Here is a 16124-nt window from a genome sequence, read left to right on the forward strand (position 1 = left end):
CGCCTCCACCCCCTCTCATCCCAAGACACATAAATGCCCTCACTCACCCACCCAACAGACACTCAGCACACACATGCATACCTCTCTCAAACATACACCCAAGACATCCACACCAACACCTCAAACAACTATTCCCTCTCCCTCCACACCCAAACCCTTTTGCTATGACCATCCCTGTGTGTCATAAAAAAGCCTTCCTTTCGGAGTTTGCCCTTTTTCCTACTCCTCTCCCCCCTGTGAGACCCCTAAACATTGTTACCCTCCCCAAGTCTGTCCTTTTCACCTCCAAGGCCTCCCCTTATCTCCTGCAACTACCCATTCCCCTGCCAAGAAGCCTACCCCTCCCAGAAAAATCCAATCCTCCCACAGCCTAAGCTTACCCCACCCCCCCAAGCCGCATCCCAAAGGCCCACCTCACAAACCTAGGCGCGAATGCCCCCCTCTGCCACTCCCTCACCCAGATAACCCCTGAGGTGCCTGCCTGCCTTCTTGGTGCCCCTACCTTTAGAGGTCACATGGCAGTCAGGAGTCCAGTTCGGGGCACACATATGTGCACTGTGTGCATACAGACTTTTATATGTGGACTGGCCTATGGCCTTTGAGTTTCACAATTCAGATATTTTTTAATATATTTAAAACCAACCGGTTGTTGGTTTAGTTGTTACATCTTTTTCATGCACTTTTCCTAGTATGGAGTTGTTCTAGGCTGACATTGGTTGTGCGTCAGTATTTGTGTGTGTGTGTGTTGTGCTTGTGCTACCTGTATTGTTTGGGCAGTATGTGAAGTTCTGTGCCTTGCTTTTTTCCCACAATGATAGGGTGTGTGTTGAGCATGTCAGTTTTTCCATTCAGAAGATGCAGAACAGTGGACTTCTAATGACTCACCTGCCACGAGGCCTCATTCTTCTAAATCCCTTGGTCCAGCAAGAAAATTCCAATTAATGAGGTCATGCTTTTTGGGATGTAACAGCAAACCACACAGTGCTCTAACTAAATCCAAACAACATGTACAATTGTCACCAGCATAGGGTCGGACCCCAAGACCCAATTGTTTCGACTTTTAGCTCCAACCAGATTTAATAGAACAAGAAGACAAACTTTGGCACAGATCCCTGTCAAAAGCAGCATTGCTTTGCCCATATTGCCTTTGGCAGTGCTGTCCAACACGAGCTGCTACTTAAGATCAGTCTAATATGCAGCAGCCAAACATTTACTAGCAATGCATTACCTGATCAAGGAGGAGCAATGTATTAGGGTTAATGGAGACCTGGATTTACAAATATGCAGTTATCCTGCTTGCCACCATAATTTCATCAGATTTTCAAAACATTACAGAAAACTGATCAGAAGGCATGAGAGAGATATTGACGATCATCTATTAAAAATCACTAGCATCCTCTGAAATTTTAAACTCCATTTAAATTTAGTCTGAACATATGGTTCACATTTCCTTGTTGCCTAATTCTTCATTCTTCATATTAATTTATTGCAAACCAGGCTATAATATTTCATTCATCAAGCATATTTTGGAAGTAGCCTTGTCTAACCAATTCCAAGCAAACAGTTTCTTGAGTATTATAGGCCCCTCCAATCTCTGAACTGACATTCTGACCAACAAAAAAGCTCTTGGACTGGTGGAGAACATAGAGGTGTTAAAAATTCTCTTTTCTGTCCCATAAAGTAATCCATTGTCATCTCTCCTCTTCAGCTTTAACATGAGACCACTGGTTCAGATAATTGTTCCATACATCTACAGATGGCATACAGCTCCACAACTTGTTAAGCACCCACAGAGACCATTGCAAAAACGTAACCAACTGCCTAAAACACAAATACCTGTGGATGAAGGTTAGCAACCTCTCCCTTAATTTTTCAAAGACTGAAAACCTTGCAGTGGATGAATCAGGACTGCAACCTGCCATTCTGGCCTTTAGTACCCTAGTGCTATTGGAATACATGGTGCCCCCTTCTTTCTGATGAGTTACTCAGAGGCAGGTCCATCTGGGTGATTGGAGAACAGCTCTGAACGTCAGCCAGAACTAAGGTGCCAAACAAGAAATATCCGAAAATTATATTCTTCAAAGAACCCTGTCCTGTCTATCATGATACTCCTGGAACTATTTCCCTCCTTAAAAGGACAAGGCTCCTTTAATTTCAGCTTGACCCATGCCGATTCCTAGACCTACATACCAATGACAGATCCAGTTCCATGATGAAACCTTTGTTTTTTACTTTTTATGAAGGGCTGAGTTTTAGTATGGTTTAGTTGCAGATAGTTGTTGTGCATCCTGTTTTCTACCTTGTATAACAGCAGAGGCTAATGTATACGATGTTGAGGCTCTTGCGAGACTCTAATATACAACGGGGTGTTATCTGCATAAGATTTTGTGGTTTGCACCAGTATCGAATTGCAGGCGTAAACTTATATGAAATTACGCTGGGCACAAGCTGGAGCCCTGTAGAACACTAATGACTGCTTCCCTTAGCTGAGAGAAGAAGGCTGGACTAAGTTTTACTTGCTTGGTTCTAGTAATAAAGAAGAAACAGGATTGTACTTGACTCGGTTTCATAGGGAAGCTGTAGATTTTATATTGGTTAGAATGAATAGGAGCAATGCTGATAGAGGAAACAAAAAGAAAAGGTAAGATAGTCCTGTTGAAGAAAGAGGGTTTCAATTTCAAAGGTGGGATGTCATACAGGAGGTAGAGAGGATGACTAGAGAGAGATGGTTGTGGAGGGCGCCTGATACTACACCCTTCCATGACCTAACTGGCCCAAACCCAAAATACTCTACTGCAAGATATCCTTACCTTTTTTCCTTTTACCTTTTACCTGGATGCCACAGTGGATTACCCAGGGAGCAGGGTTTAAGCAGGAGGAGGGAGAAGATCTCTAAATATTTTGTGAGGGTCTCACAGGCACTCTTAGTTACAGAGGGCCTGATTCTAACTTTGGAGGACGGTGTTAAACCGTCCCAAAAGTGGCGGATATGCCACCTACCGTATTACGAGTTCCATAGGATATAATGGACTCGTAATACGGTAGGTGGTATATCCGCCACTTTTGGGACGGTTTAACACCGTCCTCCAAAGTTAGAATCAGGCCCAGAGTCTGTTGTGACCAATGTGGTCACCCATTCCAGGAAATCTCAGTTTGGTGGTGGAAGGTGGTGAGGACTGAGTTGAGCGCCTGAAATCACAAATGGAAAGAACACGGGGGAAAATAAATTATTCACAAAGGTCCTCTCCTGGGGTAAAACCAGGGTGTTTTTAAATCAACAAACCAATGTACAAATTACATAGACAATCAGAAGTCATTCACCCTTCTCTTCAGGTTACTGAATGTTTTCTGCACCTCGAGCAGTGATACAGGGAGGCCAATGGGGCGGAAAAGGGGAACAGGGTTGCATTCCTCCAGGTTCCCCCATTAATTATTAAAGAGGGTTGGGAGGGACTGGCTCAGATTTCACTGATGACGTGTGTGTTTATGAAAGATGTATTCTAACATGAGGCCGATTTTGAGGTCTTGAGAAGGATTTGAAACCTATTTGATCAATGTAATGTGAGAAACATTTAAAGAATGTTGTTAGGTTATGCTTCTGACTGTTTTCTTCGCATGATATGTATCATTTCTCTTTGCAGAGAAATTGATATCCTCTTTCCTGGATATACCCATTTGCAAAGAGCTCAGCCAATCAGATGGAGTCACTGGATCCTGAGGTACGAATGGATAAATGATGATATTCATCTTTATATCGTGGGACTTGGTTGATAAGGTCTGGCTTAGCATCTTTGTGACTACCGTGGACTATTTTTGCATGGTGACTAGAAAGTGTTCTTTTTGAAATATGAAATCAGAACCTTCTCTCCATCTATTGGTTAGGTGGCTCTCCTTTCAGTCCTTGACTGTAGTGTCCTGACAGTACTCAGGGCAGCCTTTCTATGGTCATGATGTTCCAGACCTGCATGTACCAACAATGTGTTCTAGATGGTTGTTCTTTCTGTTTCCAATTAAAGCCCAGTGAAAATTTCGCAACCCCCAAAAAGTTCCACATTAGTGGCCTGTCTTCTTTTAATGATTGTACCAATATTGAGAATGTAAACCAAACACAATTGGTGTTGTCTAATTTGCTACAGGGTATGACAAAAGTCACCTGGGAGCAAAACCTCTCCCGCATAACAGGCCAATATTAGGCGTGAAGTGAGAAGGTATCATCAGGTAACAATACCAATAGAATATGACGTTATGATGAACTTTCCTACCCTGAATGCTAGAGTCCCCCTTCACCGTAACCTACCAAATGTGTGAGAATTTCTTTCCCCAGGGTTTTGACCCCAGTCCTCTTTGAGGTCATACCATTATGGAGGTTGTGTCTGTTATAATCTATATAATAGTCAATTTGCCCCGAGAATCCACTACTGAGACTATAAAATGAACATTTCAATAATGTGCACTTACTCATGGCTGTTGTCTTCACTACAGGATATATCATCCATTGTCTCAGTTGGCCATTATTGAGGTGTTCCTCTTCTTGTAGCCTAAACTCTGCCTAACAGGATTCAAAGATCTAATTAAACCTCCTCTAAACATGTCGGAGATCATAATGCGTGCCTCCATCATGCCTCTGGCGAAGGGTCTCTTTTTTGCAAGGGAAAAGATGGGCTTCAGTGGATTGCAGTGTATTTAAAGAGAGCTGTGGTTAAACCAAATTGCCGTGGGGCCATTTCCCCGACTTTCGGTATAGTACCCATCAGAATAGTAAGATACACATTGGGAGGTCTAAATGTTTATGTTTTTGATTTCCAAGGGAAATCCTTGAAGAACCCCCCACTATTGCTCATTCAATATTTGTCCATATACTGTCTGTTTCACAAAGTAACCAGTCGGCATGCACTCGCAGTTGCACTGCTCTGTAATTATTGGGAAATCTGGATGGCACAGACCTCTCTCCTCCCTTGGTGTTTGACATAATTTAATAGATTAGTGTGGTCAAGATCCATGCCAAATAAATTTATCATGGGTTTGCTTGAGATTCTCAAAGACTCATTGTTCCACAATGACTAGTAGGTTATGAAATGGGTATAATACCCACAGTAAACTATTCATTTTCATGACAATAATTAGTTCTAGCCACAGGAGATAAAGAGGTGACCATCTTCTGAAGTCATTCCAAAATGTTTACTATTTTGCTCTTGGGTTTCAAACCTTAAATATATAAAGAAACAGTGTTAATCATGTTTGAAATCTAAGTACCAGATCTCAAGTCTTATAAAAAAAAAAATAACTTGGATTGTAGGGACATATCTAACTCTAACTCTCAGCAGCATACAGGTACAGTTCCAGAAATGTCATGTTCAGACTAACCCTTTACCCCTCCTCCTTACCTCCAAAACAACTGGTGTAGAACCCTTAACAAAACTCACAAAATTCAACAGAAATCCATAACAGTAGTACCCAATCATATACCAAATCTTAGTTGTAACATCTAATGCATTGGAAGGTGAGTCAAGGTAAGCCCTCTTCTTGCTGGTATAAATCTGAAACATCCTCCTTCATTTCAGGAAACCAGGGGTGTAAGAGAGGCATGGCCAAGGTCAGGCTTTAATAGAAAAGTTAGTTAATATTAAACTCAGCCTCCCTTTAGTCACTCCGGTGGATCTGAAGTATCACACAGGCATCTCAACAGAAGTGAAAAAAGTCAAAACACAGTGGGGCCATTCTTGTCAACATTATCCTTTCAGTGTGCTTGGCTGCACTGCAACTAATGACAGATTGCTTCTGTTTGAAGAGAACCCACTGCCATGGGACTTCAAACTCTTGCATCCTGTTTTTGGGGTTTCTTTTGGTTGTGTCTCTTTCACTTCACTCAACTGTTTCCCAGCGATCTGACTTCTCCCAACTAGGATCTCCATTGTTTGATGAATAGCCAGTCTGCCACCACCATCTCCCATCTCCCATCCCCACCTCATGCTGGATCCCCATCAGTCTCGCTGCATCGTCCCCCAGTCTTTTCTTGGAATGTTCTAATGGAAGGCAGGACAGGAATGTCCATCAATACTTTATATTGTGAGTCTTCAGTGCCAGTAGAGTCATTGTTGGAACAAAGAGTATCAATTTTGGAGCCTAGCTCAGAATTTAATTCCTATATTTGTGTGTGTATTTTATATTTATTGAGTGCATGCTTGCCAAAGCCTCATAGCAATAAAAGAAAGAAAAAAGAAGATACTGTAGGATATGTTGGCTTCTATTTCCCCATGTAGCTAAGCTTTCAAGGTGTCCAAAATAGAAACAGGATCTTCTGTGGTGAGGGTCATTGCTTCAGCAAATGTACAGTACCATTTCTACCTCCTGCGGTCTGTATTTACGATGCATGCCAATCAAGGTAGTCCTGAGCAAAGGGAAAAGTTGTAATCTATAGTAGTGGTTCTCAAACGTATGCCTCCTGAGGACCCCCACTGAATCACTGCTGGAAATTGGGGACCCCCAAGCAATTTGTGTGATTTAAATGTCAAACATTAAAGCAGTAATTTCCCCAAAAATACACAAACCAGTACACACCAAACAAATACTCGAATTACTAAAAATATAATTATTTTATATTGAAAAAAAGCAAAAATCGAACAATTTCATTTGGAAGGTTGACACTGCATCTCGGGGACTAACTTTTCAATGTTTGATTTTATTTAGAAAGCTGAATCTTCAGGTCAGATTCTACATTTCCCAAGAGATTTCTGTTTTTACTTTTTAGGGACCTAAGATCTGAGAAAGTTTTTTTCACATAAACATATGGTGAGGAAAGGAAATAAAACCATAAGTGCCTCTCATCTCTCCTTAGCCTCTCAGTCACATGTAATTCATTTGTTTAATAGCCCCTCTGTAGGGTGTCTGAGCACTTTACAGGGGACAACAAGGTGTAGGATTCACATCATCCACACTGTTAGCCATTTTCAAAGAGTGCTTGGTCTGTAGAAGCACTAACTCAGGATTCAGAACATAACACAGTGGTTAGCAGTGACGTTAATAATAATAATGTATTTCTGTGCAAGCAAACCTTTTTGTTGCAGAATAAGGAAAATGAAAGACTGAGAAAAAAACATTACTTTCTAATTTGTGCCATGCAATTGGCATGCAGCTCCTTAATGGCAGTTCATAGCTCACTGTGCTAGATTATGATTGTAACTTATGAACTGCACAGTAACAAACGAATCTGTGTGACAAAAGCAGTAACACGCTGTGCTATGCATTGTGCATTATGCTATGTTCTTTACATTGTACACGTTCTTTGCAGCAGACATATTAACCATCTGTACTAAGTTACATGAGTCAAAACTACCCCTAGACAAAATTCCCATCTCTCTCCAAGATACATTAATCACCAGAGTTATCTTGACGCTTTGCCCGAAAGCTGCTGGATGTACAAGGAACTTTGCAGTGCTTTTAAAACTGCTGCACAAAGGAAGTAATAACTATAAAAACACGCAGGTGTTGTGAGAGGCCCCAGCTGGAGAAGCGCCTTCCTGCTGGCCCAGGCCTGTCACAGATCCCTAGGGGGGCCACAGACCACAGGTTGGGAACCGCTGATCTATAGCGATCTACTTCCTTCTGTGTTTACTTCTTCAGAAACATGGAAACAAAACCATGGATAAGGTTCCACCCCACACATCATTGTGGTAGGTGCAGCGCTGTAGGGAGGAGTCAGTCGTCCTGGAACAGTTCATAGTTGTGCACACCTTTAGGGCCTACACTGCATCACTTCAGTCAGGACTTCAAAGTGATACCCTTTGAGAGTCCAGCGTTCAGTTCAAATGCTACTCAGCCCCCCTGCGCAGCAGCACACCTCCAGGTTTAACAAATGCGCCACCTCATAAGGGGGTGTTTCCGCTTGGGGCCCCACCACTTGTGCATAGGACTGCCAACATTTCAGGCATTTTGTAAAAGGTATGAAGAACAACTCTGCTGCTGCTCTTGTTAACCGCTAGGATGCTCAATTAGGACTGTGATTGAATGGGAATGTTCCCATTTCTGCAGATTTTAAATTTGCTGTTAACACCCAATGTGTGTTGCCGCAATGCTACAAGACTGATGCAGTTTTCCTAGATTACAAGACAAAACATCTGGGTCTTGTTACCACAAGCTGAGGTCTGGTTGAGCGCCAGGCAAATGAAAATGCAAAACATTCTGGCCACATAGTTACTCCAATTGATTCGCCACATATTTTGTACAAAATCTGGAAGTGCTACTGTGAAGAGGCGTTTTGCCACTAAAGGTTACTACCTCAATATCTTGCATAAATCTCAATCTGAGCATGTGGATGTTTTTGGGAGAATGAAGTTTAAACTATCAAAGCCCAGCTTTTAAATATATGTCACAAATTTACATCTGTGCCAAAACACTTATAAAAGAAAGGAATGAAGTGTAAAACAAAATATTTTCTATGGCAGAAATGGATCCATAAATTGTTTTAACCGGCATATGTCTATCCCTTTGTTTGATAGACTTGTTCATGTGAGATTCTCTTAACCTGATTTTACATCTTTCTACAGTTGTAATCTGGATTCAGTTTGTTTCAGCATAGCCTGCAATTCAACCCCGCCAATTCTTTGTGGCTTGTCGAATGTATCAGTGTGGCACAGTGCAAAGAGACAGGTTACAAGGGTCTGCAGCAATCTTACCTGAACAGCAATATGTATGAGGCTGAATTATTTCTGTGATTCCATAAACCCACTGTGAATGCAAGGAAGGAGGTCTGCAAGGCATAGCAGACATATCCCTGCATTCTCCATCACAATGTACCAATAACATTCTGGTGCCTTTGCTTTGAGTAACGGCAGCACTATGCCAAACAAAATAGCACATTGTAAAATGGACTTTGGTGGAGCTTGCAGTAGGCCATAGGTCCACTGTCTGATGCCCAAAGCAGCCACAAACACGGTTGAAGTTGTCCTCACTGACAAATTCCACTTTGGTTATCAACTGACAATTGCCAGTCAGTCACCAGTGCTGTAGGTGCCAAAGTGGACCAAATCATTTAAACTTTTTGTTGTGAATCGCAAAAAAGACGTAAATGCCCTCTTGCTGTATCCTTTTATTTGAGATTTGCATGGATTTGTCACTTGCATTCTACTTTGATACATTAAGTTTTTACGTTTTTTCCCTCACTATCAGGCCACTCAATGCAGACTTTGGGAGGGAAAACATACTTGACACTGATATATTGAGCCTGTCTTCGGTTAAAATGTATGATGGATTCAACTTTTCATTAATTGAAGTCTTCTCTTATAAATGTGTGTTGAAAATTATAGCAACATCAGTGGAACAGAATAGGCACATTGTAGTCCAAATGAAAGGCCAAATGTATCATTTATCTGGAAGCAATTAACTAATTGCAAGTTTTTGCGAATCGCAATTTGTTAATCGCTGTTTGAATGAATGAAACTCCAAGAGTTTCATTTAGCGATTCCCAATGGCTCGCAAATTTACCTATCTCCTTAATATTCATGAGGTAGGTCACAATTTGCAACCCATTGTGAATAGCCACAATCACAGGGATGGTGGCCTGCTGGGCTCATGTCTGTGATTCCTTTTAAATAAAGCAATCTTCTTTTTTTTTAAATGCAGTCCTTTTTCCTTAAAGGAAAACGAGATGCGTTTAAAGAAGAAAAATGAAAAGTTTTTTCATTTTTTTAAACGTAGGCAGTGCTTCGTGTGACCACTGCCTGCTCTTAAAAAAATGTTTTTGCATGTATTTACAAAGGAGAAAGGGTCCCTTGGAATGGATTACCACCTACTTGGAGTAGGTGGTGAAATGTGAAAGTTGTGAAACTGCATTTCGGTCACAAAACATTCCTACATACCACTGTGATTCGGTATCAGAAAGGAATGCCCTTGACACGCCCCTTCCTAGTACCGATTCGGTATGTAGTCTCAATTCCAAATTGCAAATTCATACATACCAGAATGCATTTTTGCGGTCGCAAACAGTCCGATTGGGCCGTTTTCAGGCCAGAAGTATCATGCATTTTTGTGGTCGCAGAGTGAAATTCATTTATCAAAATAAAAAGGATAATTAGAATTATAAAGTAATGATTGTTATTTAAAATTATTTTGTAGCATCCAGTCAAATAATGGTGCTTTCCTGTTTAATCAAAACTGAATTTAAAAGTGTAAAAAATAAAAGGCTGTTCTGCTCCAGAAGTTGCTTATCTTCCTGTTTTTCTGTGTTTGGTATAGCCATGCTGTTGCATTGTCCAGAGACGCAGAGAGACTGAAAGAACTACAGAGAAGGGTGAATGTTTTGCCTTTGGGAAGGTAAATGTTATGTTTGTTCTGCTATGGTTTGTTTTGTTACCTAGTGATACAAAACTTTGGTGGCATGTTAATATGTGCATAACAAGGCTATTTATCAAATATAATATGCATTCTGAAACACTCTACCCCTCCAAATGTTGTGTTTGTTATTTCAGTGGCTAAATATGCTACTATTGTTAGAAAATATTTCAAGTCACCAAGGAGTGTTGTGTTCACGTAGTATGTAGTGAGTTCATGGGATGATTTCCATTTTCAGGACACTGATCTATAAAATAATGTTCATGTATATGAGGCAATATCTCCATGACCAGAAATAGGGGTCTTTAGTTTGTTTTTAGGATTCGGTTTATTGTCTTCTAATCCACTCATAAAGTCAAACCACCTTGTTCAAAATAAATTGTCTTCAAAGTATTAATTATTCTTTTTGTTCTTTTATAGTGGTGCCATAGCTGGCAACCCACTGGGTGTGGACAGACAACTTCTTTGCAAAGGTAAGATCGGAAAAACATGAGTGGAGCTTCAAAGCAAAGGCCAACCACCCAGCTTCCTATGATTCGTCTATAGGACAGCCAACATAAAATGTGGCATTCCCTAAGACTCTGACTTGCCACTAACATTATTTAACATTTACATGGTTATCTTACACTACTACAAAATAGCATATCACATTTATGCTCCACATCATAGTTACTGACAAACATAGTAACTGTTGTAACATTTCACACTGCCCCTGTCAGGTTCACCTCTAGATGAAAATCCAGCATCTGGCACCTGTCAACTCCACCCCTTTTAATTTGTCTTGATCGAAGAGTTGGCCCCACTCTAATATCTGTGGATTAACACCCATTATTTGCGAGTAGTCTCTGATAGTGATTTATCATTGACCTGCCCCCTTCCTCCCACACACACACACACACTGCCCCTAAAATACCCTAATTGACTCGAAATAAAATAAATGGCGACTTTCAGAACTCTCTGCCTAGTGCATATGGTACTCGAGTCGATCAAAAGATTACCGTTCAAGTTTGTTCGCCCCTACCGACCAATCAGAAGCCTGGGGTCTGAAAATAGATGCCTCATTTACTCTCTGATCCAAAGCAGGAGATTTGGCGGACAGACATTTCATGTTCAAGGCTGCTGCACTTCATAGAACTCCATCTGAGACTTCAGACTGATTTTGTCAAGTTCAAGAAATGGTTAAAGACCCCCCTTTCTGTAAGACAGTTAAACCAAGACCAACATGACTTATACACCTTTGGCTTTCTGAACTGTGTCCTTTTATGTCTTTGTCTTTGTTTTGGGACTTATTCAATGGAAAGCATCCCCTCTGGCTTTCTCTTTCCTAATTTACATCTTGGCTCTACATCACCAGGTTTTGCAAATCATTATCCTGCTACCCACTTTTCTCTAATTGTATCTGCTAAACGAAGGTCACAGAGGCCACCAGAGATTAGTAGAGCTTTACGAAACCCCTTACTATAATAAAGTAAAATAAACAATTAACCTAACTCCAGGTCTAGTAATGCTTGTGTGCGTGCTGTGAAAGCATTGAACACAAATTTTGAAAAATTAATTTCAATAAAAATCTAAATATATCCTTTTAAATTTGAAGAACTGAGCTGTTTAAGCATTGCTATACATAAAAAAAGGTTGTGCTTAGTGTCTGACAAAAATTGAATTTTCTATGTTGTAGAAAGTAATACATGTTTTTGCAGTGACAATATTAGTACAGAAATGTTTGAGTTGAGCATATAGACAATATGGGGGTCATTCTGACCCCGGCCGGCGGCAGAAGCCGCCGGCCTGGCTGGGACCGCCAGAATACCGCTGCGCGGTCAAAAGACCGCAGCGGGTATTCTGGGTTTCCCGCTGGGCTGGCGGGCGACCGCCAGAAGGCCGCCCGCCAGCCCAGCGGGAAACACCCTTCCATGAGGATGCCGGCTCCGAATGGAGCCGGCGGAGTGGAAGGGGTGCGACGGGTGCAGTTGCACCCGTCGCGATTTTCAGTGTCTGCATGGCAGACACTGAAAATCATGGTGGGACCCTGTTACGGGGGCCCCTGCAGTGCCCAGGGGCCCCACGACACCCCTTACCGCCATCCTGTTCCTGGCGGCCACGACCGCCAGGAACAGGATGGCGGTAATGGGGGTCGGAATCCCCATGGCGGCGCAGCAAGCTGCGCCGCCATGGAGGATTCCCCAGGGCAGCGGAAAACCGGCGGTACACCGCCGGTTTTCCGTTTCTGACCGCGGCTGTACTGCCGCGGTCAGAATGCCCATGGGAGCACCGCCAGCCTGTTGGCGGTGCTCCCGCGGTCGTTGACCCTGGCGGTTTTTACCGCCAGGGTCAGAATGGCCCCCTATATTTGCTTACGTGGCCAAAGAAGCAATAAATATTTTAACAAACAGTGTCCACTAAAAAGCCTATTGAAGTTCAGAGGTCTCATACAAGAACTGTCTAAGAACATCAAATTAGTGGTGTTTTTAAAAACAGTCTGTTTTCTCTTGGTTATACTTCGCGTCAAGTTTTCAGTCCTGAAGGTGATATTAATCTGGTTCTTTACAACCCTAGTAACCTCTCAGCTAGATTATGCAATCCTCTTTAGCAGCTTTCACAAAACCGTGTGCTGAGTTACTTTTTTAGGGTATAGCCTGCATAGCATGCGCTAGCGCATGCATATTGCTTGTGAGATGCTGTAGTAGTTAGAAAAGGGCTCGGAGCCCCGCCCATGTCACGTCACTGTCTTTCATTGGTTCATGGGCTTGTCTTTTAAAATCTGCTTGCTTTTATTAGTGGAAGGCATGCATGCGTCATGCCTTTTCCGGTGGTTATCCCTCCTCAAGCGCAGCGAGCAAGTACTGAATACATAAGAGGCTGTTTTCCATCCGGTTTGTGGACTACTTTTTCTCTTTTTTCGCAGCACGATCTCGCTTGCCAGAAGTCGAGCGCTTTGCATGACATCGACCCTGAGACCATTACTATTTCCATTTTTTTTAGCAGCGCAATCGCGCTCGTTTTTTTTTCTTTCCATTTAATGAGGCAAGAAACGTCCGGTTGGGAGTTTACAGCTGCTAATAGCTCTAACTCGGAAAAATGCGAGACCCGTTGCATTGCAAATGCTTGATGTAATTCTCTGCTGTTACCTTGGCACCTCTTAGTTGAGAGTGTATCACCAGGAGTGTGCGTGACAGTTTTTGACAGTGCTTGCGCATCCTTCTTTCCCATTGTAGGCATGCTGATTATATGCTGAAGGGGTATGAGAGTCCTCACAGAACCAATATTGGCAAGGATTAGCAAGCTTGGAAATCGGGAAGATCTGTGTGTTTCCCTTGTGCAGCAAGGAATTTGTAGAAAACATTAAAGAGCATCCTTTCTTTTACTTCAATGAGCTCAAGTAAATGGGTACAAAAAGTTCTTGCGCACCATGATTATTTATAACTAGGTTGAAAGTTTGATGACAGTATGTTATATAACAACAATAACAATAAAATGTATAAAGAACACAGCTGTATCCGAAGAGGCTCCCTGGCGCTACCAGCTTTAAAATAAAACAAGGAGTTGATCAAAACCCAGAACGGAAGGCCTGAGAGCTCTTGAGAAGTTTCCAGAAAACTGATTCAGAGGGCGTGGAGCGCAGAGTCGAAGGCAAAGAGTTTCAGAGTTTGGGGGTTAAGAAGGAAAAGGAACGACCACCTCTTCTTGCCTTGCAGATGCTCGGAACATGTAGAAGTTTTTGTCCATTGGAGCGTAGTGCTCTCTCCTGATGGTAGGGATGCAATCTTTTTCTTAGATAGGAGGGCCTTTTTAGTAGTACGCTCTGTAGGCAAATTTTAGGGTTTTAAATTTGATGCAGCTGAAAATGGGCAGCTAGTGAAGACTGCGCAAGGGGGCCACAACAGAGGAGCGGAGTGGAATCTTCAGAATCATCCGGGTTGCAGCATTCTGAATAATCTGCAGGCGGTGAAGCAGTTACGATGGAAGACCTAAATAGAGGCTATTAGCATAATGAAGTTTTGAGGTTACCAGAGCATGAATTACAGATTTACGTTTTTTCTCAGGAATCAAGTGGATCACCTTCGTAACAGGTTTTAGCATGAGGAAACAGCTGGCCTGACACAGCTCTAACCTGAAGTTCAAAAGATAAGTTGGAGTCAAATTAGACCTCAATATTTCTTACCACAGATGAAGGGGTTTGGGGGGGGGGGGACCTAGCTCAGAAGGCCTCCAGTTGTAGGGATCTGGGTGACTCAGTACCAAATAAGAATATCTCTGTGAGGCAGCTCACATTCATCCATTCACCGACAGTCCTCAGACATCCCTTGAATGCAGTCAATGCTCCCACCTCCTTCTCCTGGAATGAGAGCATCAACTGTGTGTTGTTGGTGTCGGCATTAATACTGGTCTGCACTTTATGTTGAAGTTTAGGATATTAATTCGAGCCTTTGGGCTTGGTCACAGCAGATAAAGTGGCAAGATCTTTTCCATGATCAGTGCAGTTGCCCATATCAAGGCTTTGTATAGTGTTAAGTTTAAAGTGACATTCATCTGGAATCTGCCTAGTAGTTAAACATAACCTGAAATTTGAAGACTTTTTGATTTAAAAAAAACATAATCAAGGATTGTCTTTGATGCCCCTGGCCTCGAGTGGGCGGGGGGGCTGTGAACTACTGAGACTGATAGATGCCAAATCCACCTTCACAGATGCTTCAGCCAGGTTGCCACCAGCAGTAGGGTTTCCACCCGACCGCCTGAGAAGTATGCAGTCTCTGTTTCTCGGTTGATCATTCTGTTGATGACTTCACAAAATAGAATTGTGCCTGCTTACTTTTTTCACTTATGCCTACTACACAAAATCATACTCTTTTGGGGCTTACAAGTGGGGACATCAACATAGAGCCTAGTAGGCATAGTTCAAAAGCTGATAGAACATACATCTGAGACAAAGGTTAGCTGCACTGGCAGCAATATTGGTGAAACTCCACATTTCAATACATTGAATGAGAAAAATGACCCCAGGGTTAGAAAGCTGAATGATGGGTGTAATCAGCAGTTGCAGAGAAGGTGCACATAAAACTGACCAGAAAAGATGGCAAACGTACAGCAGACCTAGCAGGTTGGACAGTGATGATGCAAAAGCTTTCAGACTCTCGAGGTGAGAGACCGGTATGAAGAAGATAGCTCACAAGATGAGGCAGGTAGGATTTGAAGCAAGGTTAGAAGAAGGAATAGGGAAATAGACGTGATGTAGATCCCAACAAGAGTGAGGGAAAGGGACAGGAGAATACCAGTGTGTAGAGAAACCCAAAGAAGGGGAGGAAAAAAGTGCAAACTTAATAATAACCAGCAAAAACAACACACTAACGGCCTGATTTAGATTTCAGTAGGTGGGTTACTCCGTCACAACAGTGACGGATATCCCGTCTGCCGAAATAAAAATCCCATGATTTCCTACGGGATTTATATTTGGGTAGATGGGATAGCCATCATCGTTGTGACAGAGTAACCCATTCGCTGACATCTAAATCAGGCCCTAAGGGTAAAAGGAGGCAGAGCCTGCACTTGTATAGTCAGGACAAGATCCAAGGGAAGGACCTTGAAACATTGATAAATGTAAGAACCGGAAACAGACACTGTCCATAAGGGTCGCTACACACTAGGCAATGGGGGGATGGGAAGCGGGATACCTTGCCGGACCTCCAAAAAGGAAAAATAAAATGAATGTGTAAAATATTGTTAAAATTATAACTATGTACATGTAAACTTACATCAGTTTCTTTGTAAGTACTGTTATTTAATGCCCAAGTGGAAAATCTTTT

At 42.2% G+C, this 16124-nt stretch overlaps 1 protein-coding gene across 1 annotated transcript in view; it reads left to right on the plus strand.

Moving 5' to 3' along the window:
- Positions 1–16124, plus strand: part of ASL (argininosuccinate lyase) — a 201960-nt gene that overhangs the window by 120979 nt on the left and 64857 nt on the right. Inside the window, exons 7-9 of the mRNA XM_069226880.1 lie at positions 3642–3719; positions 10231–10308; positions 10747–10799. Coding sequence (XP_069082981.1) covers positions 3642–3719; positions 10231–10308; positions 10747–10799 — 209 coding nt within the window. The remainder of the gene's footprint in view (positions 1–3641; positions 3720–10230; positions 10309–10746; positions 10800–16124) is intronic.

Source organism: Pleurodeles waltl, chromosome 3_2 (assembly GCF_031143425.1).
Source record: "Pleurodeles waltl isolate 20211129_DDA chromosome 3_2, aPleWal1.hap1.20221129, whole genome shotgun sequence".
Lineage (NCBI taxonomy): Eukaryota > Metazoa > Chordata > Amphibia > Caudata > Salamandridae > Pleurodeles > Pleurodeles waltl.